This window comes from Lathamus discolor, chromosome 3, assembly GCF_037157495.1.
Source record: "Lathamus discolor isolate bLatDis1 chromosome 3, bLatDis1.hap1, whole genome shotgun sequence".
In the NCBI taxonomy this organism is placed as follows: Eukaryota; Metazoa; Chordata; class Aves; order Psittaciformes; family Psittacidae; genus Lathamus; species Lathamus discolor.
The window spans coordinates 137,495,815-137,523,097 of record NC_088886.1 but is presented as its reverse complement, the minus strand read 5'-3'; the positions used below and the strand labels follow the sequence as shown (position 1 = coordinate 137,523,097).

At 53.7% G+C, this 27,283-nt stretch overlaps 1 protein-coding gene across 2 annotated transcripts; it reads left to right on the top strand.

Moving 5' to 3' along the window:
* Nucleotides 1-13,962: 13,962 nt before the first annotated feature.
* TLX1 (T cell leukemia homeobox 1) lies at nt 13,963-22,473 on the top strand. 2 transcript variants are annotated; one of them, XM_065672112.1, is made up of 3 exons: nt 13,963-15,519; nt 17,060-17,297; nt 20,946-22,473. In XM_065672112.1, the coding sequence occupies exons 1-3, from the start codon at nt 15,051-15,053 to the stop codon at nt 21,166-21,168; spliced, it is 930 nt and encodes a 309-aa protein (XP_065528184.1). In that variant the 5' UTR covers nt 13,963-15,050; the 3' UTR covers nt 21,169-22,473. The 2 variants fall into 2 exon arrangements, with proteins under 2 accessions (XP_065528184.1, XP_065528185.1); XM_065672113.1 differs by having other exon boundaries at nt 13,969-15,519; nt 17,096-17,297.
* Nucleotides 22,474-27,283: the final 4,810 nt, after the last annotated feature.

Genomic DNA, 27,283 nt, shown 5'->3' with positions numbered 1-27,283 from the left:
TCTTCCCTCTCACAGGGGCTGCTGAAAGTTAATTGCACAGTCCATAGCCACGTGTTGAACTCTCTGGGCATCTCCACCTGGGCTTCTCAGGACAGGCTCTCTTCCCATCTGTCTTCGTGCTGGCTGCAGGGCTGTGTCCATCATTGGCGCCGCATTTGTTTTGCTGTGGGTATTTTTCTTTAGTCCCAATTACGCTCAGGCTTACACCAAAACAAACAAGCCCTGGGACCTGGAGGTACCTGCCTGGCTCAGACAGGCTGGTGCCACGGCTGGCCCCGGGGCTGATAAAGGACCTGAAGTGTCGCTGCGCTGGAGTCTGGGCTTGCAAAATGTGACATGGTTTCTCTTGACAATTAATCACTGGGGAGCAAGCGGCATCAATTAATGGGTAATTGGCCTTGGTTTAGGTCAGGGTTTCCGGGCTGGGCTCCTTTTGGCTCCCTCAGTGCTGCAAGGATGGGTATCCCTAGAGCAGTGCTTGGATGCAAAGCCCTGAGGAAGATGGTGGATGGAAGTGAGGGTTGATTCCCCAGTGGTGGCATCCAAGGGGCTTATTTCCCTGGGCAAATGGGAATTTCAGCAGCAAACCCTGACATGGGGAAAAAGGACGCAGTTGTGGTGAGGATGTGACCAGCCCTGTGCTCACCACTGCCATCTGTACCCCAGCCAGGCTGGGAGCATGTGTCCATTTCAAGCCATGGGGTGTTGTGGAACCTGGATGCTTTCAGTGGTTCAGTTCCCTGTGTGGCCCCATGGTGGGGCAGAAGCAAGAGCTGCTGGCTTTGGACTTGGGGGTGAACTAAGATGCCTCTAATGCTGGGAAACACAAACATTTCTGGTCCACACTTGCTTTAGCAAAGGCAGCAGTGAGGCAGCTGCTTGCAACACTTAGTGGGTAAACTGAGGCACTGAAGCAGCTTCCCTAAGACTGAAAACCCCCTGATGAAATGGTGCCTTCCCAACCTCACCATGTGGCACAGGGGGTAGCTCCCGGGGCATCCTCATCCAGGAAAACAGCTGGGTTGAAGGACAGAGATGTGCATCGGGTTGCCAGCAGCGAGAGCCCTTCCCTGGCCATCCACAGACCACATCCTGCTGCACGGTCCGGCGTCTCCGGTGAGCGCCCATCTGGAAGCTCAGAAACAGTTCAGAGGAGGAATAGGGGATGGGAGAGTAATTCGATGCTCTGAGTGTCCAGAAGAGATCCTGCTAGACATACCCATCTGACACTGCTTGAGATAAAGCAGGGGAGGCGGCTTTACTTTAGCTTATCAGACACATTTCCTCTAGAGAGATCTCCATCAGCTCGGGGAGGAAACTATTGAATTTTTGTGTTTTGGTGGCTTTTTTCCTTTCAATTTTTTTTTTAAATGAACAAAGATGGTTGGGGGAAAAAAAAAAGTTTCACTTGGTCCTTATTCTGTCGTTGAGAAAGTTTTAAATTGGGAGGGTTTTGCTTCTCTTTTCTTTTCGTACCAGAAGTAGAAGATTAAATACTTTTTTTCCCCACAGTTAAGATGAAGTAAAAAATACTGCCTGGAGAATGAGGTAGAAGAGAAAGTTTAAGTTGAAAAAAAGAACAAGTAACGCACTTGGAAAGCTGTATTTTTCATGATTATCCAATGGAGATAAAGCGAAGCGCAAGCACAACATGGGAATTTCCCCCACTACTTCAAAGCAGATTTAATGAAATTCCATTTTTCAGGGAAGGAAGCAGCTCGTCAGAAAGCATTTGCAGACATCGCCATCGCTGGGACCTGACCCTCTGCTTCTCACCCAGGCCCTGCATGGGCTGAGGAGGTGCAAAAAAGCATTGTGAATTCTCTCACCCCATGAAGATCCATGGAGGGCTTTCCTTGACCTCACCTGCTGTGCACATTGCTTCACTGCCTGTGTTTGCTGTCACCAGCCTTTGCTCAGCAGGTATTGGGGTTTCAGTGCCCCCCAGTTCCCCCAGACCCATTGCTGCAGGAGGGTGGTGGCTACCCGAGCCTCTTTCCCGGGGCCACATCCAGGCACTGGGCCTCCCAACAGGACCTCCCTTCCAGGGCATCTCCTCCTGGGGAAGTGGGGACCCCCATGTGCCCACTTTCCAGCACACTCCTGCCCCTCTCCGGTTCCAGATGTGCACACAGTGGGGCATGTGAATGGGATGCTGCGGTGCCAGGCAGGATGGCTGCTCACCTGGCACAAGCCCAGGGAGCTGTCGTCTCACTGCTACCATGCTGCTAAGCATGAGGCATTCAGCATCACTGCCCCAAAACCCATCAGCAGCTTCAGCAGATCCACCTTGCGAGCTGAAGCATGAAAAGCTGTGTCATGGTGCACCACTGACTCGTAAAAACTTCTGCAAGGCTGTGAGCACACTAGGTACCAGTTCTGGTACAGAAGCATGCAGGGACCAGATGCTGGGGAGCACGGCCAGCCCTTAGAAGCTGAATTCCCTTTGTCCATTTGACTTTCCTGCTCCTTTTAACAGGATATCTGAAAACTGCAAGTTTTGCAAGCGCCTCTTTTTGCCCTTGGCCTGGGAAACACAGCCCTGGGACAATGCTCTCCCCACTGATGTATCCTTGAAGCACTTTCATTCATTTTCTTTCCTGTTTTTTCTTCCACTAATTCCTGGTCTGTTTCAGTGAGGAGACACCTTTTCAGCTTCCCAGGTTTCCTGCTCTCATTTTCAGCTCTGCGCTAACCTGTCCCAGCCATTGCTGAACATAAGGTTTGAGTTTGCTGGTAGTCATACGGTATTTCCCTGTGGCCCCAGCACTTGAGACCATTATGGCTTCAGCGGTTCCTATGGGCAACAGGCAGGGAAGACAGGCACTGATCAGACACAGCAGTCTGGAGGAAGGCATCGGCAAGAGAAACAGCCATTGCTATGGTGTGGGCAGGGCTGGGGTGTGCTAGCCCAGTGGTGATCTGGGCCCTTTGCTGGTCTCCATTAGGTCCATAGAAAGTGAAATGTCCAGGATCGCGGTGACCTCCAGTGCCTGGGCAGTGTTGGGTGTGTGGCCAGGATGGGTCGTGCATCAGGTAGCTGATAGGGGTGGTGATGGATGGGCAAGGTGTTTGGGGCTCATTAATTTCATGGCAGGGATCCACTTGTCACATCACATAATGCAATCACAGGGGAACACATCTCGGGGAACACATCTCAGGGAACACAAGGAGCATTCAATTGGGAGGCAGAGCACTGCCTTACATCAACATCCTGCTGACAGAACATCCCTACCACTAAGACTTTAATCTTAGCCTTGGCCCTGTGGCCTTCAGTGGGGGCACTGCTCCCATTTGGCTTATTTTTCTTGGCTACCCAGCAAAAGATAACCGTGTAGGGGATGCTAGAGCTAAGTTAGTGTTGCTTTGAAACCCCGCCACCCATAGGCTGCAGGTGTCCTGGGAAGCCTTCATTTTCTGGAAGTCTGGATGGGCTGGACCACAGACCCCAACACAGTCTGTGGTCACCTTTCCCTCCCCTATCCCAGCTACAGCCAGCACTGGGGCTTGCCAGCACCCCTAGAGCAGGGGCTTGGTTGTTTAGCAGAGGTCATCCTCTCAATCCAGATGTATGCTGGGCTGCAGGCAGCACTGCCTGAGGATGCTGTGGGACAGGGCAGTGCTGCGGGGGGTGAGATGGATGAGCTTAAGCTCCCTCCCAGCCTGAAACTCCCCAAATCCCCAACCTCCTCTCCAAGAAGAAGAAGCTGCTGCTTCCTGCCCTCCGAAGGAATGGGAGAGTGCGGAAACAAAAAGGTTTTAAAAGGAAAAAGAAACAAAACAAAAGCCCCTGTGGTGACAAACACGAGCAGCATGGCTGTGAGCCAAGGTGCTGCTCACCCACCCTGGGGACAAGCTCGAGGCACACACACAGAGCCCTGTGGAGAGCAGGGGGGCAGTTTTTCCGGCTGCAGCATTGTTCTGCAAGACCTGAATAAACACCCATCTCGGGGCACCCAGGCAAAGAGCATGTTTCCCTTCCAGTGCCCGGAGCCTTCAAAGAAACCCTGTTTGTGTCTGCCTTCAGCTGACACTCAGAAACCACCTCTGTTCCTTGCAGCCAGCGGATGGGATGGGACTGTCCTCCAGCTCCTGCACAGACATCTGGTACATGGTCTCCTCTGAGACAGTCAATATCCCTCATCTGTTTTCTCAAAGTCTAAACCCTACACAAGTGTGGGTGTGCTTGAGAAGTACCTAAATTTACCCTTTTAATATGAATATTATTCAACAGTAATGATTTTATAACTATTTAGTTATTAATACTGTTTGTTTGCTACTACTGATTGCTTTGATGTTACTTGGAGAGAAGGGGGAGCTTAGGGCAGACCCAGCCACCCCACAGCAAGCTGCAGCATCCCAAACTGGGGAGAGATGCTCAGCAATGGCAGTGCAAAGATAGGATAGGACTGGGAAAATACCACTCCCTTGTCGAGGTTTCAAACCTGCTGCTTTTGTGGTCAGCCTCAGCGGGGGGGCTGTGGCTGCCCTACTGAGCTGCACCTCTCTGCTTTTGTGTGCTTTCTGTCTCTGAGCACACTCATCAGCCACCCCAGGGAGTCCAAGGCTCAGCTGGGACCCCCGGGCTCTCACATCCTGGAAAGCTCTAACAGCAGAGAAGGCACTAGGGATGAGCTGGCTGCTTGCAATGAGCACAGGGCCTGGAGCTGGCACATTCCCAGCTCAGCACAGTGCTCTGACTTTGCCTGCTGAGGCTCTCGCAGGTGCAGCAGTACCTGATGGGCCCAGGACAGGCCCTGGGTCACTCCAGGAGGGCAATGGCACAAGGATGCTGCAATGCCCAAGGATGCTGGTCTTCCACAGGGCAGGGAAGGACTTGGTGCAACCAGCTCCAGAGGCACCAGCAATTAGGACCTGCCAGGCAAGAGGTAGTGTCACAGGTAAAATCTTCCCGTGCAATTCACGATTTAAACCTGAGTATGTCAATGCTTGGAAGCATAATTTCATTCAATGCTGAATCAGATCATGCTCCTGGGTAGGAAAGAGCTACTGCCCACCCAGCCTGCTTCACTGTGCTGTACTAGTATCCCCCAGAGAAGACAATGCTCTTCTCCCTGGTACAGGAGTGGGGGACCGCAGGCTCCTGGCCAGGGAGCAGGTTAGCAGCCCACTTTGTGTCTGTTATCCAATGCACTGAAAGGGCTGCAGATGAACTAAGTGAGGGACTAAGTAAATAAAGGATTGACCTTCCACCCCAGGGGCCAGAGGGCAACTACAAACTAGTGCTAATGTGAAATAGAGAGCCAAACTTTGCAGGCTCTAGAGGAATTTGCCCTGGAAGCATCAAAGAAGGCAAAGAACTTGTGTATCACCCTGTTTGCATCAACACAGGGATGATGGCCCTGCCACACAGAGGACCAAGCTCCGGCCAGCGGCTCTGCGAGGGACATTGTGTTGGCTCACGGGCTGAAGCAAGAAAGGGCTACAGGTAAATCCTTGACTTGGAAGCTGGGGCTGCTCACTCATGCTTTTAGCGTGGTGCCCTGTGGGCAGCTTGGCACAAGCAAGTTGCTGTGTCTCCCTCAGTGTCCTGCAAATTCATCGTGGGGCTGCTGCGTGCCCTGTGGAGGGATGGACCTGGGAGCTGGTGCTTTTATGTTAACCTGTGGGCACTTGGAGCAAGGAGTACTGGAACAACTTGGACTGTGCAATACAGAGTTTTCAAAGGACTCTAAAAAGGGGCCACATCTAAAGGTCTCAGGCTAGACAGCCAACATCCCCAGTTACTTCTGCCAATGCACAGATGGGCACTTGTCTGACAGTCATACGACAGAGGCAGAAGACCACAAGGGATGGATGGGTCAATAGGAGGTGGCAGATGGACAAGGCCACTGGAGTGAAAGGCAAACAGATAAAGGTGAGAGCTGGAGATCAGCAAAGGAGAGCTAAGATTTGATGGGAGTATTTTGTTCTGATCAAGGGAAGTTGGATCACTGGATGATTTTTGTTGCTTTTCTCAGTCTTGCATTGGCTAGGGAGAGAGGTGAGGCTCTGCCCGTTATTAATAGCTGGGGATGCATGCACTGGCTGAGAGCACTTCTGATGAGCCCACAGGGTTCTGAGGAGCCAAAGGCTGGGTAATGCATGTCTGATAGCAAGGCATTACAGATAGACATGTAGAATGATAGCCATTCAGTCACAGGATCACGATAATGTGCGCAAACCTTCCTAGGCCTGTTGCATTATGAAGTACTGCGAGTGATTTACACCCTGTACATATCTGTGTGTTACCTACAGCACAACTGGACCCTCTGGGCTATTCATGGCTCCACTTGCCATTTCAGTTGATCCCTGGGAATGGCTCTTCACCCACTGCAACCCATGCCACGGTACTGTGCTTACCTTTCCCCTGGTGCAAAAAAAAAATCCCCAATCCCCCAAAGCACCCTGTTAAGAACTTCCACATCTCATTGAGCTGTTATTAATAGGGGGGATTGTCTGGTGTCACAGCACAGGCATAAAATACATTATCACATAATCTTATTTAGCAAACACTTGTGTCGCTTCGCCCTTGGTAATTGCATTTGGGAGATGCAATATTTATGAAAGGGGAGAAGGAAATGTCTTGACTCATCTCCTCTGAGCAGTAAAAGTCCTGGGAAAAAAAATGCTGTGGGGATTGTGGGAGCCTGAGCAGGGAATGTCAGACCTGCTGCTTCCCTTGCAGAGAGGGCAGTGTTTGATGGGACTCTAAGCTTGATCTTTGCCACTGGCTGCTCCTGGAACTGAGGCTGGGGTTTGCAAGGGCTCTTCTTCCTGCCCTAGCAGGACCCCAGCGCTCTCCTGGCATGTCTCTGCAGATACTGCTGTGAGCTCACTCGCTGCCTTGCGTCAGCTCTTAATAGCACCTACGAGGCTCTCCAGTGAGGCTGCCCTTGGAGCTCAACTCCGCGGGTGCTGCCCACTAAGGATGGTGATTGATGAGGATTTCTCCTAAGATTGAAATCCGCAGAACCAGTCCCACACTGCTGGGTAGCACCTCACAGACCGGTACCGGGGTCTGAAGAGCAGAGTTTTATCCTGGGTACAGCATCCTCACCCTGGGATCTCAGACCTGGGTCTCCGCCTTCCCCCCCCCCCCCCCCCCCCCACCTGAGACCCCCGCTCCAGCCAATTCCAATTGGGGGGTGGGGGGGGAGGAGGGGGAATTTTGCGGTAGGGTATGAGCTGCTGGAAGTTGTCCCTGTTTCTCACGGCATGCTCTTCTGAGCTCAGCTGTAGCAGCGGTACAGAGAGAAACATCTTGGAATCATGGAATCATGGCATCATCTTGGCAAATTATTTAATGCTTCGGACAGTTTCGTTCTTTTAACGATTTCAGGTATTTGTCCCCAGAAACTACAACTCACTTCCCTACCCATCACCACCCAGATCCCTTTGTGCCCGCGGTGCCCACGGGTGACCCTGACTGGCCTCTGCTGGCTTTACTGGCATCCCACAACGTCCAGCTTCGGAAAGTCGTGGAGGGCGCAGTGACATGAGACAGCGACTCTTCATAAACCCCCAACCCTCTCGGTACCGGGGCTGACAATTGAAAGCCGCCGGTGATGGGCAGAGGACGGTGTCACCTACTCTTGTCCCCGACTTCTGTTTACACACCCTGGTTAATTTGTTTGTTTTCTGTCGTGCTCTCTCTAAGCTGCTTTTTGGGATCCTCCCTGGGAGGTTAGAAACAACATCCGCAAAACCTCTGGGATGGAGGCGGCTCTGCCTTCCCCTTGTGCTGCAGCACTGGAAAAGTCAGCTAATTGCAGATGGAAAATGCAATCAATACAATAGCGGACAATGCAATTAATTAATTAAACTTACAAGTATGGAGAATTTTATTTATATAAATGGCCGCTCCTGCTTAAAACCAGATAATCCCTTGCGCTCCCCATCCCCGGGCATCGGTCCCGAGGCTCGTTGTTGTACGGAGCGGGGTGCGGTGAGGCTGTCGGGGAGCATTAGGGTTTGGAAACGCCGGTGAATTTCTGTTTCTAGATCACTTCCCCAGTTTTGTTTTGTCACTGTTCATCCCAAACACGCTCCGCTCCTCCGCACCTTCCGCGCCGCAAACGATGTGCCGCGAGTTTTATAAGCGTCCTGCCAGAACTCGGATGTGCTTTTTAGAGGTGAAGGAAAGCGTCTGAACCAGGCGGAGTCCCCTCGTTTCGGAGGGTCCCCAAAGGATCCCCGGGCAGGACAAGGACTCTTCCCTCAGCTGCCCACCTGTACGGCAGCTGCCTGCGGTATGGGAGGGGCTGCCCCCCTCCTCTCTAAAGGCTAATGCAAACAGCAGCAAATTAGATGTAAGCTTACCCATCGGTTCTGCCACAGTTTGTATTTGCTTTTTGCGTGCTAATTAACCTCGGGGAGAGGAAGGGGGAAATAAAATAAATAAATCAACGCGAGGATTAACCGAGGAGGCGTTTGAGGTTTTTATAGCTAAGCCCGTAACAATATTTGTAATAATTAAGACCATTATTATTGGGTCTTCTTGTTCATTAGTGAAAGCCACTTTGTTAGTGAGACGGCGGAGCGAGCCGGCTCCCTGCCTGCTCGGCCTCTGCGGAGCTGCCTGCGCCCCTGCCCCCGAGGGCTGCTTTTAAGGTGGGGGGAGTCGGGGCTGAGGGAGACACAGATCTGTTGGCAAAACAGGACTTTGTCTGCCGGGGAAAAGGCCTGGGGCTCGGGGCGGGCAGGAGACAAAAGCGGCCGCCTCTCCCCAGCGAGCGAACAAACAAGGCAGCTGCCGGCAGCCGGGGCCGGGAAGCAGCCCCTATGGGCGCGGGGGATCCCATGTCACGATTGCCACCCTCTGTACCGGGACAGGCCTGGCTGTCGCAGGGATGAGCGCTTCTTGGAGTGGGGGAGACCCAGGGGGGGAGGCAGCGGAGGTGGCCGGGTGTACGTCCCGCGTCTGGTCCCGCACGCACGGCGGTATTACCTGGCACGGGGAGTGTAATTAAGCCGGGAGTTAATAACGGGGCAGAGCCCACGGTGTCTCCCGCTGCCGCTGGTGCCCCCGGGGGTGGCGGCCAGACGCCGTTCATTAGCGGGGCTGGTGAGGGCGGGTGGCCAAGGGGCCGGGGCTAATGGGATTACACGCATTTCTACACGGTGGAGAGAGGGGCCGGTGCCGCAGGACCAATAATTTATCGGCAGATGCTCCTCAGGCAACCGACAGCATTGAATATTCATGGAGTGCCGCCGGGCACTTCAGCCCCCATCGGCCACCACCCCGCTCCCTCCTGTAGCCCCGGCTAGGGGTCCGAGAGGAGGGAGAGCTCCCCGGCCTGTTGCATGGAGCCGGTCGGTCCCTGGGCAGCGGGAAGTAGGGAAAAAACCGGGAGATTATGGGGAGCAGGTCGACCTGCCCTTCGGGGCTCCGCGGCATCCGCTTTGCGTGAGCCCTTAGGTGCGACGAGTTGTGACCGTTCTCTTCCACCTCCCTAACCCATTTTCTCCAGGCAGTCAGCGGCTACAGGGAGGCGAGGAGGGAGTTTGCGGACCGCTCTAAATACTTATTTTAGGTGGATAACAGCTACCCCCCGGAGATGTCGTTGACCGAAAGCGGAGGAGGCTGCGCTCCCCGGTCGGGCCTTGCTCCATTCCCCGGGCCCCGCCGCTCCTTCCTCGCTGTATTAACTCGTAGCCCCTCAGTCATTTGTAACCATAAAGGGGAGAAATATTGTTACGGGCGAAGTTCGTGCGATGCTGGGGCTCCCGCTGCGCCGGGCACTTTATACTCATTAAGTGCAGCGGCGCTAAGTCATTACTGTAATAAGGAGTTATGCTGAATACAAGGGGCCACGTTTCCAAAGCCATAAATTACAACTGTCAGTGCGTATTCGAGGGATCAACAGAGCTGGGAGTAATTATTTACGGCGTGCTTTATAGAGCAATTAAAAATTCCCCAAATGGTGTTAATCGCTTTTAATGCGCAGCAAGCGCGGGCCGCCCTTCCCGCGGACACGGAGCCGGGGAAAAGCCGTCGCCGACGGGGCGGGGGCTTTGGGGACCATCCCTAACGGGTGGCTCTCGATGGGACGGGCGGGAAACGAGACTTCACGTTGGAAAGCCCGCAAGGCCGCGGGAGGCCGGCGGCTTGATGCTGTGGTAGCGCTGCTTGACTGTCATCGTCTGTCGCGACATGTGCCACGTAACTCAGTGAGGGCGGCAGAGCTGAGTGGTAGAGCCCCGACGGCAGCGGGGACGGGCCCCGCACGGGCAGCAGCTCCTCCGCCGTGGTTGATTTCACAGGGGCTGGAACAGGAGAGAAAGAGCTGCGGGAGGTGATGGACGTGCGGAAGGGTTCCCCCAGCCCAAAGAATTAAACAAATTAAGAAGCGAGGAAGGGAAGGAGCCGGGGTGCACCCTTCTGCCGGTGCGGTAGGGGTGGGTTTGTCACCAGGTACCTGTCTGCGGCGGAGCCGCTCACTCTCCTTTTAGGAAAACGGGAGGATTTTGCAGGTTCCAGAAAGCACTGCTCGAAGCACAGGTTTTGAAGCGAGCCCAGTGCGTTTCCCTGGGACCTTGGCAAGGTCCCAGACATGTCACTTTTGTCCCCGGTCCCTGCAGGAAGGCTTGTATTTCGCAGCAGGCTCCCAGCCGGCAGCTGCGAGGCAGGGAGGCAGCTTGCGATGCCGAGCTCCCAGGAGCCCCCAACTGCAGGGGAGCTCAGCTCAGCGCAAAGGCTAAGAGAAGCCCTGGGAAGACAGAAAGGCAGGAGAGAAGGAGAGTGGAGGGTGGAGGTCAGGCCCTGGTTGGGCTGCTCCTCTCCACTGTCAGGAGGCAGATGCACCCGATCAATGACAGAACCTGAGAAAGGATCCCCAGGCCCTCATCAGAAGGGAGAGGGGAGCCTTCTGCAGCACGGGAAGGGCCCCTGTCTCTATTTCCATCTCCTAGCATGGATATACCAAGCCTGCAACCCTCAATTGGGTCAGGATTGAACCAGAGCTTTGGAAATGAGCCTGTTTCAGTGAAGGCAAGTGAAGGGGAGCAATGTGGTAGTGGCAGGAATATGTCAGTGGCTGTAGGTGCTTAAAGGGGGTGAGATGCTCTTGGAGAAGTAGAGACCAAGGGCATTGGGCTTCTCAATGTACTGATTTTGCAGCAACTTAGTGCCTGTGTCAGCTCCTGCATTGGAAGCTTCCTTCCACCTCCAAAGAGGGCTGATCCAGCTTCCTGATGTTTCCTGTAAAAAGGGTTTTCTCTCCCTCTGGCTAGAAAAGGAACCCCGCTACCCTCAATTGCAGACATCTGAGATGCCTGTCTCCCTCAGCTCTGCGTACAGGATGATCCCTGAATTATTTTTCTGCAGGGCCTGATCTTGGAGTCCTAGCAAAGATTAACAAATCCAGCCCCTGGCAGGTGGGAGGATGCTGGCTGGGGGCTTCCTCCAAGCAGCAGCCAGGCACAGTGGGCTGGACTGGGGTGCCTCTGACTCCACCCCAGGGATCCATTTGTAGGATCGTTGGATGCACTTCAAAGTGGGTGCTGACCCTTATAAACTTTCCCAGTGGGATGGGAACCTGAAAGCACCAAGACTGCCCCTCACATGTCCTGGTGCAGCACTGTACGTCCTCTTAGAGGACTAAAGTCCTCTTTAGCCCCAGAACTGGGGAGCTCTATGTGTAGGATATAAATTAATTGCCAGTTCTCGTAAGAAAGCGCTGCTCAAGCCCCAGCCCTGGCAAGCCCAAGGGGAAGCTGAAACCAGGAGCAATTTGAACTGGAGTATCTGAACCAGGTGTTATCCTGGAGCTTAGATGTGCAGTGTCCAAACTTCCAATGGCAGGAGTTATGTGGCTTTCCCAAGGCTGCATGTGAGGTCTGTGGCTTGTGCAGAGATTAAATCCTGGGTCTGTGCATCATCCCAAAATACCATCCATAATTCCCATTGACTTACAGAAGTCTTGAATCCCACTTGGGCTCTCCCTGCCCTTTTCCTTTGTCCTTGCTGGGTGCTAGGCAGGGAAAGATCAAACTTACCTGTAGTCTGTCTCCTGGCAGGTTTTAATGCCAGAAAGCCCCTACTTTGGGCTCAGCAGCTGGGGACTGTGACCCTCATTAGCCAGTCTGGCTCAGTGGTGGTGACCTCTTGGTTTCTTGGGGCCAGTCCCTCCGGGGGCCCCAGCATCTGCTCAGTTTGGGAGATCTCTATCACAGGGAAGGCGGAAGTCTTTGCCCAGCATCGACTGGGGCCTTTGGGATGTGCAAGGAGCATCAGACAAGTGTGTTACTGGAGAGAGGGCACCTCCCAAGTCTCGACAGCAGAGCTGTGTCCCTCTGGATCTCAGAGCTCATTGGCAGGGGGCTCTGGCACTGCACAGGGATGGCATGGCGTGCTTTGCCACTTCTCTGTGGAGACAAGCTGACACGCTCAGGGCTGGTAAGCAGGTCCTGCCCCATATTCCCTGTATGGGAAGGGGCTGGAGAATCCCAGGCTGGTCCTGGAGAAGTGCAAAAGCAGCTGCAGCCCTGGGGCCTGAGAAGGCCCCTGCCCGAGGGCAGCCTCCCGGCCCTGCTAGCCCCAGCCCTCGCTCCCTCCCTCCCCTCCCAGCTCCTCCTAACCACAAGGACTTTGGTTGATGGAGCTGGCGCCAGCGAGTTCCCTGAAGAGTTCAGAAGTCAAGAACTGAAGCAGGTACGGGGAGGGGGGGAAACCCGACCCCGGCGGGCAGGCAGGGCTGGGCTGTGGCGGGGAGAGGGCCGGCGGAGCACCGGGCACCGGCTGGGCATGGGGCTGAGGGGCGGCCGTGAGCTGCTGCTACCCGCTGCGCCTCTACAGCCTCCCCGGTGTGGGGCCATGGTCGTGGGTCCGCTGATAATGGTGAAGTAAGGGTGGCACCACAAGCACTGGTGTGTCCGTGTGTATCTGACTGCGCAGGTATAGTGCTCATTAATGCATATTGTGGGAGCGAATGTGCGTGTGTGAACGCATACGGTTGTGAAGGTGTGAGCGAGAACGCTTGTGTGTGTGAATCTGTGTGAGCGGAGGAAGGATTGTAAGTGTCTGTGAGAATGGGGGACACGGAATAAGTGTGCACAAATGTAGGTGTGTGCAAGTGAATGTGTGTGCGTGGCAGCCTTTGAGCTCATGTGGGTGTTTCTGTGCATCTTAGGGAGGGTGTCTGCAGGGCTGTGTGAGTGGGTATGTGCTTGAGGATGTGCATGGGATAGTATGTATATGGCTGGGAGTGAGGAGGTGTAAGGGAGTGCACGTCACGGCTTTCTATGCCAGTGCACTTGTACTGCGTTGGGACCTCCACGGCCCCCCCTCGGCCACTGACCACCCAGCACGCTGAAGGCACAGAGGGCAGCGGTTGTCCTGGCGGGGAGAATGGGCCGCTCGGAGGAGCGGGGGGAACGGAGCAGGCTGCCCGCAGAGCACAAACCAGCCGGGAAACTCTCGACCGGGACAGCCGGGCCGCACTGGGCAGAGTCGGGAGGCAACTGCATGGGGCAGGAACCGACAGTGTCCCCGCCCTACCAGCGGCTCTGCCCCAGCCTCCCTATTCCCGGCTGCGCGGAGCGGGAGCGCAGACGGGCAGGCCCAAATACATTTTGCAGCAAATTTCAGCCGAGGCGTTCGATTTTTTCGTGTATTTATTTATTCCGTTGTTTAGACTTCACGTTTTTAACGAAAACTCTCGTCGCCCACGGGCAGGTTCGGCTGCGGTCCCGGCAGCAGCGGGTGCCCTGCTCAGCCCTCGCCCAGCCGCTGCCCCGGGGGGAGCAGCTGCGGCCGGCGCTCGGCCGGAGGGAAAGAGCTCCCCCAGCTCTCCGGTGGGAGGTGTGCCCCAGATGCCCATCTCCTCTTTCCATGGTACCCCCTCCACGGGCCTGGCACTCGTGGGGGCTTTCCTGGCAGCTCCCGTGTCCCCTTTCTGGGTACTGGAGATGGGGGAGACCCCCACCCCCTTCCTCCGCGGCTTTTTGAGAAGCGCTGACTTCAAATTGGGAACACCCCTCCGGAGAAAAGGGGCCAGTCGGGACTGGAACCCCTCTAGGAAGGGATCCTCCGGCTTCAGCCCCTCGCACGGGATCAGTTGGCAGCTCACGGTGATCGCGGCCCAGGGCATCATCCCCCCCTCCACGGGGGCTGACAGCCTGGATCCTCTTGCCCAGCAACCCACAACCACAAACTCTGGGACAAAATGCTCCTCTCTTCTGCCACCGAGTACCTGCTACTTCTTTACCCACCCCAGTGCCCTGCGCTGACTTTATAAGGCCCAGCCGAGTGGTGATCTTTTTTTTTCGAGGGAGGGGGAAGCTGGGGAAGAAGAAACTCCTTTTCTCGTGTGCTCTTCTCTGCTGTCATTCACTCGGCTCCTTTCAGCATCCAGCCAATGGAGAGTGAGGGCCCGGGAGCAGTAGGCCTTGGGTAGCGTGATTGATGGGCAAGCGGGGCGCTCACACTCGCACTCCGCCGCGCTCCGCTCTGCGCCTCTCCTCGGGGCTCCCGGCTCCCCACAGCCCGCCGCGGCGAGGGGTCTCCGGGGCACCTTCGTGCGGGTGTGGGTCTGTGTGTGTGTGGCTTGGGTGAGCGACTCTTGGCTTGGGGTGGCGGTGTCTTGGCAGCGGTGGGGTGCTGGGACTCACCGGAGCGGGTGGGGTGTTGCGTCCCTGCTCCCGGAGGCTTTTGGTCCCGTGGGGACGTGGGGGACGTCGCGGTCGTGTCTCGAGTGTGCAGCTCCCGCGCCGCTGCGGGGCACGACTGTCGTGTCCTGGGCTGCGGGGTTGTGCAGCTCCCGTGCCCCGGTTGTGCATGGCTCTGCTGCTGGCTCTGTGGGCTGAGCGTGTGGCTGCCGTGTTCCGGCAGTGTGTGGCTTTGCTGCTGGGTCTTGGGGTGCGCGAACGCTGTGCTATGGGACTGAGCGTGTAGCCGGTGTGTCCGGGTTGCACGTCGCTCCGTTGCCGTGTTTAGGGGCGGTGCGGAACTGTGCTGCCCGGCCCGGGACGGAGGTCCGGCCCCGGTGCCCCGGGGCGTTCTACGCGGCTCCGCTGCCGGGGCCGGGTGGCGGCTCCCGTCCGGCGGCATGGAGCACCTCGGGGCTCACCACCTGCACCAAGGCCAAGCAGAGCCCATCAGCTTCGGCATCGACCAGATCCTCAACACGTCGGAGCCGGGCAGCTGCATGGTATCGCACCCGCGGCTGCAGGACTCGGCGGACTACGGGTTGGGCTGCATCGTGGGCAGCGCCTACAACACGGTCACGGGTGGCTACGGGGCGAGCGGCGGTGCTGCCGGCGCCTACACCGGTACCTCCTGCAGCATGGGCGGCCTGCCCGGCTCCTACAACGTGAACATGGCGGTGAGCATGAACGGCAACACCTTGAGCTCAGCCGGGGGGGTGATCCGCGTCCCGGCCCATCGCCCTGTGGCCGGCGGCGTGCACCAGCCCCTCTCCGCCGCTGTACCGGCGGTGAACGGCATGAACAGTATCACGGGGCTCACCTTCCCTTGGATGGAGAGCAACAGGCGGTACACAAAAGACAGATTCACAGGTGAGTCGGGACACCGGGACCCCTCTTCCCTTCCTGCTCCCGCCGCCCCGCTCCCTTTCCCGCCGCCGGCCTCGGCGCGGCGGCCAGTGCCCACCGAAGAGACGGGATCCGGCCCCGGGTGGGGAGATCCAGGGAGAGGCCTGGCTGGCCCTGGGAAGCCGATCCCGGAGCAGACCAGGAGCAAGAAGAGGTGGACAAGCGGGCGCGTTCAGTCCCTCCTAAGTGCATTTATTATAATTTTAAAATTATTTTACATTTTTCTATTTTTTTTTGTTTTGATTCGATTTTTGCTGTTCGTCCTTTAGTGGTGGGTTCGGTTTGGTTTGGTTTTCTTGTTTTGCCCCGGGATGCTGCTCGGTAAAGGCGAGCGGGGAGGAAACGGGACGGCAAATTTCGCACGCCTCCCACAACCCCAGGCACGGCTGCCCGCTCCCGCCGCCCGGTCCAAAGACCGGGGAAAGTTTCTTTTCAAAGAGCGGGTTATTTCGGAGGCAGAGCCCGGCCCGGCGGGCAGGGAGACCCTCGCCCGCACAGGAAGGCCGGCCCGCTGCCGATAGCCCGCAGAGCGATTTTCCCTTGCGCACTGTAAGCCGGCTGGTGAATCCCGGCTGCGGGTTTCGGGTCAGCTTCCCCCCCCACACACACACAAAAGGGACTTTTTTCAGTCCCGAACAGAGCGGGGCTCGGGCTGGAGCCGCCTTCCAGACCCGGCGCCTTTTCCAGGTGTACCTGGGCTCGTCCTTCGGCGCTAATAAAGCAAAAACTCGAAACAACGAAAATAAGAAAACAAACAAAAAAAGCGGCGAAATTGCAATGGGGAAAAGAATCGCCCTCCGCTCCTGCAGGGCCCGCACTGGCTCCTCTTCCTGGGGAGGAAAGCGAGGCCCGGTTTTTGGAAGTTCACCTTTAATTTCGAACCGAAGGTGTTTGGCTCTGGCACGGTCGCGGGCGAACCGACGGGCCATTCAGCTGGCAGGCACCGGGCTGGACTTCTCGGAGCTTCTGCCCGGCCCGGCCGAGAGTTTTTCTGCCAATTCTTTTTCTTGTGTGGAAAAAGAAAAAAAAAAAAAAAAAAAGGAAAGGAAAATAAAAGAGAAAATTGACACCAAACCCCTAACCAAAAAATGATCGCAGCTCCCATTTCTAGCCCGGGAGGTTATTTCCCGCGCACCAAACGCTGGGCCGAGCATGGCGAAGTTGCCCAAACGAAATTAAACCAAGCCCCGTTCGCACGAAGAGCAGAGCCGCGGCGCCAGCAGCGGCTGCCGCTTCTGCCACCCCCCGCCGGGCACGTCCCCGGGCAAGCGGCGGCCCTTCCCCTCCACCAAACTCGAGCGGTGCTCGGCGGGTGCCCGCAGCACCTGGGGAAGGCGCCGGGACCGCCGCCGTTTTAGAGCCCTTGCGCCGTGCTGGCGGGGAAGCGGCGGCTTCGCAGCGGGGGGGGTGCCCAGCCCAGCGCCCGGGAGCCGGAGCCCCTCTGCTGATATGTCGCTGCTTGCTTCTTTGCCTCTCATCCCCCCTCCTCCCGTGTCCCCCCCAGTGGCCCTCTCACCCTTCACTGTAACACGCCGTATAGGTCACCCCTACCAGAACCGCACGCCCCCCAAGAAGAAGAAGCCGCGCACCTCCTTCACCCGCCTGCAGATCTGCGAGCTGGAGAAGCGCTTCCACCGGCAGAAGTACCTGGCCTCGGCTGAACGCGCTGCCCTGGCCAAGGCCCTCAAGATGACTGACGCCCAGGTGAAGACCTGGTTCCAGAACCGGCGCACCAAGTGGAGGTGAGGAGCTGAGGGTGCCGCTCTGGGGGAGCAGGCCTGCTGCCAGCTGCCTTGGTGGCTTCACATGGGGGTACGAGCCGTGTGAGTGCATTGGGTGGGTGTCACATGTGTGTGAATCTGAATTGGAGCATACACACAAGTGCAAACGCATGTATACATGCACAGCCACGTGTGTGCCTGTGGGCATGAATGTGTATGTGTGCCTAGGCCATGTGTGCACATGCCTGTGCATGTGTGTGCATGTAGCGTGGGTAAGCGTGTGCACTCCTGAGCGGTTGTGTCCAAGCAGGGCATGAATGTGTCACTGCACAGCTTGTGTGGGGATGCTTTTGTGTGAAGGCCGTGTGCCCACATGTGTGTGGGTGCTGGAGGTGTGCGTGCAAACTGGACACCTGCATGAGGATGCCTGTGCGATGTGCGTGCAGGCTATGTGCATTCTGTGTGTACTATGTGTGAGCACACGGGGTCTACGTGCAAGCAGGTGTGCATGCATACAACGAAGCTGAATGTATGTGTGCATACACACGTATGCAGGATTTATGTGTGAGGGTGCTGTGCAGCGGGAGCGGTCAGTGGTACCGGAGGGCACCCGGCACCTCTTTCCCCGGCGGTAGCATGCGGGAGCCCCGGCCCCGGGCCGGCGGCGGACGGAGCGGGGATCGGCGGCCGAGCCGCACCGTCCCGGGGACGGGTGGGACCGGGACCCGTCGGAGCGGCGGCAGCGGGACCCCCGGCGCCGGGGCAGGGCTGCACCCGGCGTGGGCCGCATCCTGCACCCGGGGCTGCCGGGATACCGGGCTGTGCATCACGCGAAGGGTTTTCACCCCCGCGGGCTTCAGGGCACCTCCTTGCCAAAATGTTTTCCTTTTGTTCCCCTGCCGGGCGTGTCGGTAAAGTCGGGCGAGAGAGGAAAAGGAGGCCGGGCTCCGCCGCCGTGACCCTGACCCTCCCAGGCTGCAGCTTCCCGGGGTGTCCCCAGGGGAAGCACCCTTTGTCCTGGGAACATCCCCTGCTCCGGGCTGGGGACAGACACCCTGCGGGGGACTGGGCAAGGGGCAGCTCCCCGCAGCTCAGGGAAGAGGAGTGTTGGTGGGTGCTGGGTCTAGGCAGGCAGTAGTTTCTTTAAGGCGGGGAAAAGGACTTCCCCAGGGCCTCCCTGAGAGTGAATGGGACAGGGAGTGCCCGAGGATGCTGAGGTTGGACAAGAAATGAGGTTCAAAGAACTTGAAGCCAAGAGTGTGGGTGAATCTCCTCCCTCAGCGATTCCTTCCCTAAACAGCATGGAAGAGCAACTCCCCAGGTGCCAGGAAGTCTCTAGCTGGAGTGATCTCTGTTGGCTAGGAGCATAGTCCTGGAGGAGGAACTGCCATGGCCGGCAGAGCAGGGTCAGCTATGTCTTCTAACCGGGTTTCCTAAGGAAGTGAGGCAAATCCATCTGTCAATACTCCTTGCATTTGTTGGCTAAGTTTGGCCCCCTTTGGCAGAGAAGAAAAGGCTACAAAGCTATTCATCTATTTCACAAAAAATAGCTGGGGAAAGAGAAACAAACTCCTGGTTCTGCCTAAGGGAAAGGCTGCAGCCTGACCTCGGCCGAAATCTTAGACATGGGAAAATCCTCAGTGGCCTGATCCTGAGGGGTGTAAACTTGTAAGCTCTGCTTGTTTGCGTCAATGTAGGTTGGGTGTTGTGATGGAGATGTGGGTGCCCCTGGCTGATAGGACACCCGTCTCACTGCCCTGGGCCCCTGCACAGGGCAGTGAGCTCTGAGCGGTGCCTGGAATGCTGGGTGCTGGCAAGAGCCACTTACAGACACAGCCTGAGCTGTGCAGGAGGGAATATCTGAGTAAAGAGTTGTTCTAAGGCCTCTGAAGGGTTTAACTGCTTAAGTAAATGCAGGCTGAGAGGAAGAGTCTTGCCTCTGCCACTTGCCCAGGTGTCTCTGCTGGAATAAGTGGGCTCTGTGATCCCCTCCTTAGATTTGGCTTCTTGATTGAGACATGGCCATCAAGGTTTAGTTCCTTCCAGGCAGATCTGAACTTGTAGATCACAGCCTGACATAACGCATGGATTTACCAGTTGCTTAGAGCAGGGGGATATCTGGGAGTCCCGGTGCTCACAGCCATCCTGTTCCTGACTGATCTGGATGTGGGGCTCCCGCTCTCCTCCTGGAACATCTCTTCATTGTGCAGGGAGTCATTAAATATTCATCAAGGCAGAGATGCTGTGCAGGGAGGGCCGGTGCTGTTCTGAGCCCCCTCTCCCCAGGATGTCTGATGTGAGATGTTGACAGTGATTAGAGCAGGGACTGAGCCTTGAGCTGCATGCTCCAGGGTGGGAGCCTTGGCTGCACGCCTGGAGGCTTGTGTCCCATCACCTGCATCCAGCTTTCACCCACTTGCCTGCTGGGGAGCCAGGGACCTCCTGCCCTGCTCTCCGAGGTACCACTGTGGAGCTGAGGCCTGCCACTTCAAATCCCCACAGCCAAAGAAGATGAGACATCTTGCATCCCCCTGAGTTGATAAATTAAAACGCTGCCTTCTCCCCTGTCACTGATCCACAGAAGCTGCTGGGAGAGCATCAGCTGAGCCTCGGGGCTGGGGTAGTGAAAGAGAGAGGGGGTGCTTTGGGGATCATCCTGGGACTGGCACTGTGAGCTGCCTTGGGTTTTCCCAGCGGCATCACTGAAGGTGCCAGATGTTCACCACTGATGATGTGGTAACCAGGAGATGGTTACCACAGAGGTAACCACAGGGTGCAGCCTCCAGAATGACCCTGCTGCCATCCAAGCAAAGGAGGGGTGGGATTTTCATTGTGGATTTAAGTGTGTTCAGGTCTTTTCTACCTATCTCATCCCCTCCTCCAAGATATCCCAGAGCTAGAACCCTACCAGAACTGGAAAGGACCCAAACAGGCCCCTTAATTCCCTCCTCAGCAGCATCAGCTCTGCTGGTTCATCCCAGATATATGTATATCCAACCTATTCTTAAATATAGCTTCTTCACCCTTCTCAGGCAGTTTATTCTGGGCTTTGAATCCTCTCACTGCTAGAAATATGTTTCTAGTCTTTAGCCAACATTTTGCTGATTTTTGTCCTGCCTTCCTTGGGCATGCTGTTGCTTTCATCCAGATTCCTGACAGCTGGTCTCCACAGCCCAGCAAAGGAGATAGGAAGGGGATACCCAGCGTGATGTTGCCTGTCTCCCAGCCACGTGGCACTGCCAGTCAGTGATGTCTCACCTGGCTCCTGCCCCATGCTCCTCATGGAGGACGTTGTGCACTTGGCTCTCTCTGCTGGGCACAGGGCACGTTTCCAGGGAATCCCATCTTTTGCAACCCCGTCATGTGCTCCTGTGGGTGTTTTTGCTCTGCTTGGGTTTTTTCCCACGGGTGGAAAACAGACCAAAGCTGTGGGCTGCTCCTGGCTGTCTGTGATCAGAGCAATTTTTGCTGGGGCTAGTAAGATACAGCCCAAGTCCCCAGTTTGAGGGATTTACTGTCAGTTTGGGGTGGGGATGTGGTCCTATGCCACAGTTAGGCATTCTCTTTTGCTACCCGCCCCTAGCTCCAAGCATCCAGCACAACCTATTCTCTCTGGAAATACCCCTCCTTTGCTCCCCCAGATGCATCTAACTGCTCCCTCTCTCCTAGGAGGCAGACAGCAGAGGAGCGGGAGGCTGAGCGGCAGCAAGCGAACCGCATCCTCATGCAGCTGCAGCAGGAGGCCTTCCAAAAAACCATCAACCAGCCCATCCAAGCCGACCCTATCTGTGTCCACAACTCCTCTCTCTTTGCCCTCCAGAACCTCCAGCCTTGGTCTGATGACTCCACCAAGATCACCAGTGTCACCACTGTCGCTTCTGCTTGCGAATAAGACTAGCACCTGCTGGTGGCATGTGCACCTTCTGTTCATGGGGTTGTCCCCAGGGGGACACATGGCTTCACTGGTGGGACACATGGCATCCCTGTTTCTCTCTGGGGAAGGCTGTCACTCCACGGTTTTCTGGCCTCGTGTGCATCCCATGTGTCCAGCTGGGGAAAGCCTCCACAAGGACCAAAAGGAAGGGAAAACACCCCAAAAACTCTCCTTGCCCGTGGGGTTGCTGGAGCAGCAGTGGTGTCTCGCCTCCTCCCAACCCTTTTGTTCTTTTGAAAGTCTCCAGTGCCGACAGTGAACTTACTGACTGCTGCCAGACAAAAACCCAGCTCTGACACACGGCCGCCGGTGTTCACCCAGCTGGGAAAGAAAACTTCCTTTGGATTCTGCTGGCGGCAATGCAAAGCCTGGGCTCACCCTTATATATCCGTATATATATATAAAGTGCATATATATATATATGTATACTTTGAACTGATGGCTTGAAACAAAAGGAGGAGGCTCCCTGGAAAGCGCCTCTGCCATGAGCCTCCTCGGGTTGTCTGCACCGGAGACGTTCGGGGATGCAACAAATGGAGGAAACAGCAGCAATTTCTGCTTGCTCCAGATGGGAACCCTTTGGATCTCACCTTGCTGTCTTTCCTCCCCTTTTTCATGAATTTTTTCTTGCGAGGGGGGAATAAGAGAAGGATCTGATAGACTCTGAGGACGGTAAATATGATATCTCAATTGTACGAAGAGCCCAAACTGTCCCCAGCTGCCACGGACTCTGTGCCCATCAGCGTGTATTTTAATAACGAGAAGACCTGGGTGGCAGTTTTATGGGGGTAATGCAGTTTCTTTCCATGGAGTATTTCCATATCATTTGCAAAATGTTGTCCAATGTTTTATTTTACCTGTTTCCCTTTAGAAGGCAGTTCCTGAGGGCAAAAATCGATTTCACTCTCAACCGTTTAACTTAGTTGTTTCTTTAATTGTACCGAGGGAATGAGACACAATTAAGCAGAGCACTTCTTATAGCGAATACCAGGAATATATATAGATAAATATATACAGTATATATTTTTCAGTTACTTATAATCTAACACAGCACTGCCAATTTAAGCAGCTAGTACAAACAAGCAATCAGAAAACCTATTTTCAGTGAGATTTTTTTAAGGCATTCTTTTGTTTGGGTTTGACTTTTTAAGTTATGCACTTATAAGGTGTTTTCTGTGTACTCATTTTATAAGGTGCTTGTGTAATTTATGTGGAAACAAAAAAAAAATAAAAAGAAAAATCTCCAGGGTACTGAATAAATCATTCAAAGCCTTGCTCTTCCCTGTCTATTAGCTCCCCGCGAGGAGACAGCGTATCACAACCACGGCTGAAGGCCCTGCTATTTTCTTTTAGATGAAAATAGAGTTAGCGTTTCCATTTGACTTTACTCAGGTCCACTTGGCTTCGGAAGCTCCAGAGGTAATTTGTTGTATTTTAACCCCTGATCCTCTAAATATTTTCATGCTTCTACGCAGCAGTGCTTTAACCAAAGCCCTTCTGGGGGGCTTGCTGGGGTGGCAGGGATTGTGCAGGAATTAGCCTTAAACTCATATTGAATAATTTCTTGAGGAAGACCTTGGAGTGGTGTCTTGCCTGGGCTGGGGCAGGTCTGAAGATATTTGTGTCTACAACTTTATATGAAGAGTGGAATTTGAATATAAAGAAATGTGCTAGAGTACATTTTAGAGACAAACTTGCAGGGAATTACTCGAGGGACCCTGTTTTCTATTCACACTCAGCCTTAGTCAAGGACATCGTTCCCATCTGGGCAAGCCTTACTCAGTGGAAAATCAGACTGGTAGGAAAACTCCCATAGGTTTCCTTGGTGAATCCCCCAGCCTTACGGCCAGGGAAGCTGCACTGACTTCAACCTTCCGTTTCTTCCAGCACTGGGAATTAGGTAAAGGATGTTGAAGGAGAGGACTGAAGGGTGGCGAGCTGCAAGCCCTGAATCCAGGCTGCCTGTGGGATATGTGTGACAAAATGCCCAGAGTCTTTGACACCCAGTTGACAGTGCTCCTGGAAGCTGGGTTCTTTGGGTGCAGCATTACTGAGGAGCTTGTGTGTATGAATAGCCTGCTTTATCCAAAATCTGTTACTGCAGGATTGGGCTGAATATTGACGGCTCATTCACTCATCCGGTGTGTGAGTGAACACAGAGAAACATCTCCAGTGATGGAGAGACAAGAAGCAAAAAAAGAAAGAAAAATTACAGAAAACCCCCAGGAAAACAAGTAAATACAGACAACACACGTATTTTTTGAGATGTATTTGAAATATACTTGATTACCTCCCAAAAACTACCAAAGTAAAATACCTTCTATTCTTTTTCCCAAGATAAACGTCACAGAAGTCTTTTGTTTGGATTCTGTTTCATACCACAGACAGATTTTTAGGTGCTGATTATGGTAATTATTTAATACATGCCCAACTTCTGCTGCAAAGATAATGCTGGGGTTAGGGCTTACTCCTTCAGGAGGCATCGTTGTGTGCAGATCTTTAATGGTTTACGGTTTGTTGCAGTGTACGTTTTTGTTTTCAAGCTTTCTGTGTAGGAAAAAGCACCAACCACAAAATAATAATAATAATAAAAGGATGATAGAGCTCACTGTTGATATTAAAAGTGTTTTCTATTTTATTATTATGACACATCAATATCATAAAATTTAATTCCAAGACAGCCATTTTATAATATCCACATTATTCAGTTCATATTCCAAAAGGTTCCTCAGTGAAGTCGAATGTATGGTAATGCACATCCAAGGGCATGTGTTTAGATACGATATTTAGCTACATCTTGTTCTCAAAATTGTTGACTTCCTCCTTTTCTTATCAATCTTTCCTGTTAAAAAAAAAAAAGACAAAAAGAAAGAAATCTCGATGTGAGATGACGAAATATGGAACACTGCAACCAGAAAAATAGCCGTCATCTGGTCTTCCTTGTCCTGGAACAATTGCTTCTGGAAGGGGTTTCTCTTAAAGTATTTCTCCTGGATTCATTTTTAAAATTGGTTTAGTGGCAGGAGGTGGTTTTGATATCTGCATATATGCTTCCAGTTATTAATGATGATCTGCACGTAGACAATAAAAGTTGCCTGAAATATGATGGAATTAAATCAATAAGCAATGACATGAAACAATGACACATAATGATATGTTTCGTAGACTGACATCACCTCAGCCATATCCTGGGGCCACCTATACCACGTTGAAGGCTGATTTAATTTTTCATATTATACCTATTTGGGAACAGGAATAAAATTGCATTAAGATGCCTTGAAAGTCATTTTCCCCTTCCCGCTCTCTCGAAATATAGCAAATTCCAAATGTGGAATGGGAGTTAGGAAGAAATGTTTTTTCCACTGTTTGCCTGTATCTAGGAAATACAGACCAAGGCAGAGTGAATTGGGCTGGAGGAGGAAAACCTGCGTGATATTGGCAGCTGAGGGCACATAAGCAACACAAGAGAGTGGTCATGCACACCTCTGTCATCCACAGCACTGCCAGGGATCAAGAGCTATCAATCATGTTGGGATGGCTGTGGATGTGCTAAGCTTTTCTAGGCAAAATCTGTGGGGTTGGGGGAGAAAAAGCAAGCGGAGTATTAAACATCTGTGTGGAGCTGGAAGAGACAAAGCCCAGCTGGATGGGCTGTGGTTGTCTGGGTTTGGTCCCAGCTCAGCGAACTATGTGGGCAAGTGGGACCCAGAGGTCTGGCCCCCATTTAGCCAATTAGTTAAGCACATGAGTCATCCAGGATCAGTTGATCTATCTCTGTGGAGCAATGGGCCCAGGGAAAAACTGAAGGGTCTTTGCTGGAGACTCTTGCCTTGAATGGAGCCTGCAGTTGTGCTTTTTCCTGGGTACGGGCCAGCACGTGTGGCCCCTTGCAGTACATGCATGCCCCAGTTTCTGTGCGAGTAACCTGTAAAGACCACATGCAGCTTTTCTTGGACTGCATTATCCCACCTATGGGGCATTTGTTGTACATTTAGTACTACTTTTCCTGCAGCAACATCTGTGAGAGTCACCTGTCACTTGATGGAGGAAGACCGGGAAAGTGTACCTCTTCTCTATATACTGTGTATAACTGATAATAAAAGGAGGCTCCGACCCCACCAACACCCATATAGAGGACCATTTTCATTACCTAACCACTGCTGTAGATCAGCAATTTTAGGTGTGTTCCTAGTGAACCAACCCACCCTAAAAACAGCGGGCAGAGCCCCAGCCCCCTCCTTGCTGCTGAGGACAGTTTACATGCAGTCCTGGTCTAGATGGAGTAGGAAACACAAGTGGATTTACCAACCAAACTGAAAATGGCTTTGCTGAAAACTGTTTGGGTTACAGCAAAAAGCCAGCCCTGTCTGGGGTCCTGGGACAGCTGGAACTTTTTGAATTGATCTTTTTTTTTCCCCCTGCCAGAAGCAGACTGGCTGAGTGACACTGATTTCTTTGTGCAACGCTGAGCTTTGGCAGCCGCTTGGCCGAAAAACGTTTGTGCAATCCACCACTGAATGACCCAAATATCCCGGGTTGAAATTTTTTTAAGTGGGAAAGTCTTAATTTGTGAAGAACAATCAGATTTCACAGAGACACAAAATGGTTTGGGTCGGAAGGGACCTTAAAGATCATTCAGTTCCGAATGTTAAAGGAAGAAGGAAAGCACACAAAGCTTATAGATTATCGCAAGAAGCTTCTGCTGAAGTCAGACCAGGTTGTCTGTGTTTGCAAATCTTCTGTTTGTCAGCCGAGCTGGGAGCTCGATTTGTTTTAATTATTGTCATTACTATTAATTTTCTGCCTTTGTTACAGTAGGAGATTTCTGTTTGATGTGTCCGTGCTTGCCCAAGATTAGGATGGAGATTCTTTGCCCCTATTCCTTCCCATTGACCAGAAACTCCTGGTTATTTTGGTAGGTTTAAATGGATTCTATGCATTTACTCAAGTCAAAATTGCATTCAAAGAGATTTTATTTTTCCCCCAAAAGCACCGAAAAACCCCTTGATTTTCCAAGTCTGGAAATTAAGTTTTGGCTTCCTTCTTTTTTCTTGCTTTTGCAGCTGGCTGTGGGAAGCATGGGGCTGGCTCTGGCAGCTCTTAGCTGTGAAACTCCTGATCGCATCCCAACCTCCAGCCGAAACTCCGTGAGCTAAAGGTGTGTGAATCCCCTGCTGAAGAGAGCTGCCCCCCCCCGCCAGCCCTGCGCTTCCTTGGGGCTGGAAATTCAGCGCTTACCTTCAGATCAGCCGCCCTTCGCCTCTCTGCTTCTGGAGCGAAAATAAAATGAGCAGAAATAGACGGGGAGTCCCTGCTCTCATTTTTGAGCAGGAAGGAACCAGGCTTGAGAAAACTTGTTTGCTCGTTGCCTGCAAAGAATGCGAACCCGCTGGTCTGAGCGCTGCAGTTAACTGTCTGTCTCTCTCAGACTCCAGCCGCCTAAAAATAACAAAGCAGTGATTAAAAAATATCAATCAAAGCAGACTTCTTTTGACTACGGTTGGGAAGCAGGACAAAGATGGGGACAGATGAAAACACAGAGAAAAGCTCTGTTTCCCAAGGACTCTCCTGTCTCAGCAAGAGGAATTTGGGAAGTCACGTTGTTCCATGATTTGTAGCTGTTTTTGCCAATGTTCGGCTTTTGGGCAAGTGTCAGAGCTGGCATTTGGTTTGTGATGTTGGTGCTCAGCGGGAGCAAGACAGAGCCTGGGCTGCCAGGTATGTTGCACATAAATGTGCTGAGGGGCAGGGCTTGACCCCAAGATCTCCCCATGTAAAGTGGCAGAGGGGAAAAAGGAAGGTATCAGCATGGAAAAAGCTTGCTCAAGATTGTCATGGAGAGCACAAGTGCACTGAGTTGTGGCCAGGCCTCTGCACAGCTTCCCCAGCTGATCCGGCTGTTTTCACAGGAGAACCCTGAGAGCATGGGGGAGAAGAAGGAGTCCACTGCAGGCAGGCTGCGGGAGAAGAGGGCAAACACCAGCCATGATGTACCAGGAAGATGCTTGTTTGAAAGGCACAGAAAAAAGAAAACCCAAGCGCCTGCAGCCTCATGGGATATGGGGAGAGGTGG

Bases quoted from the DNA above. Each gene is read 5' to 3' on its own strand.
- TLX1 (XM_065672112.1), top strand. From the start codon at position 15,051: ATGGAGCACCTCGGGGCTCACCACCTGCACCAAGGCCAAGCAGAGCCC. The intron at 15,520-17,059 runs GTGAGTCGGGAC...TGTCCCCCCCAG, and splicing joins CACAAAAGACAGATTCACAG to TGGCCCTCTCACCCTTCACT. The intron at 17,298-20,945 runs GTGAGGAGCTGA...CCTCTCTCCTAG, and splicing joins AACCGGCGCACCAAGTGGAG to GAGGCAGACAGCAGAGGAGC.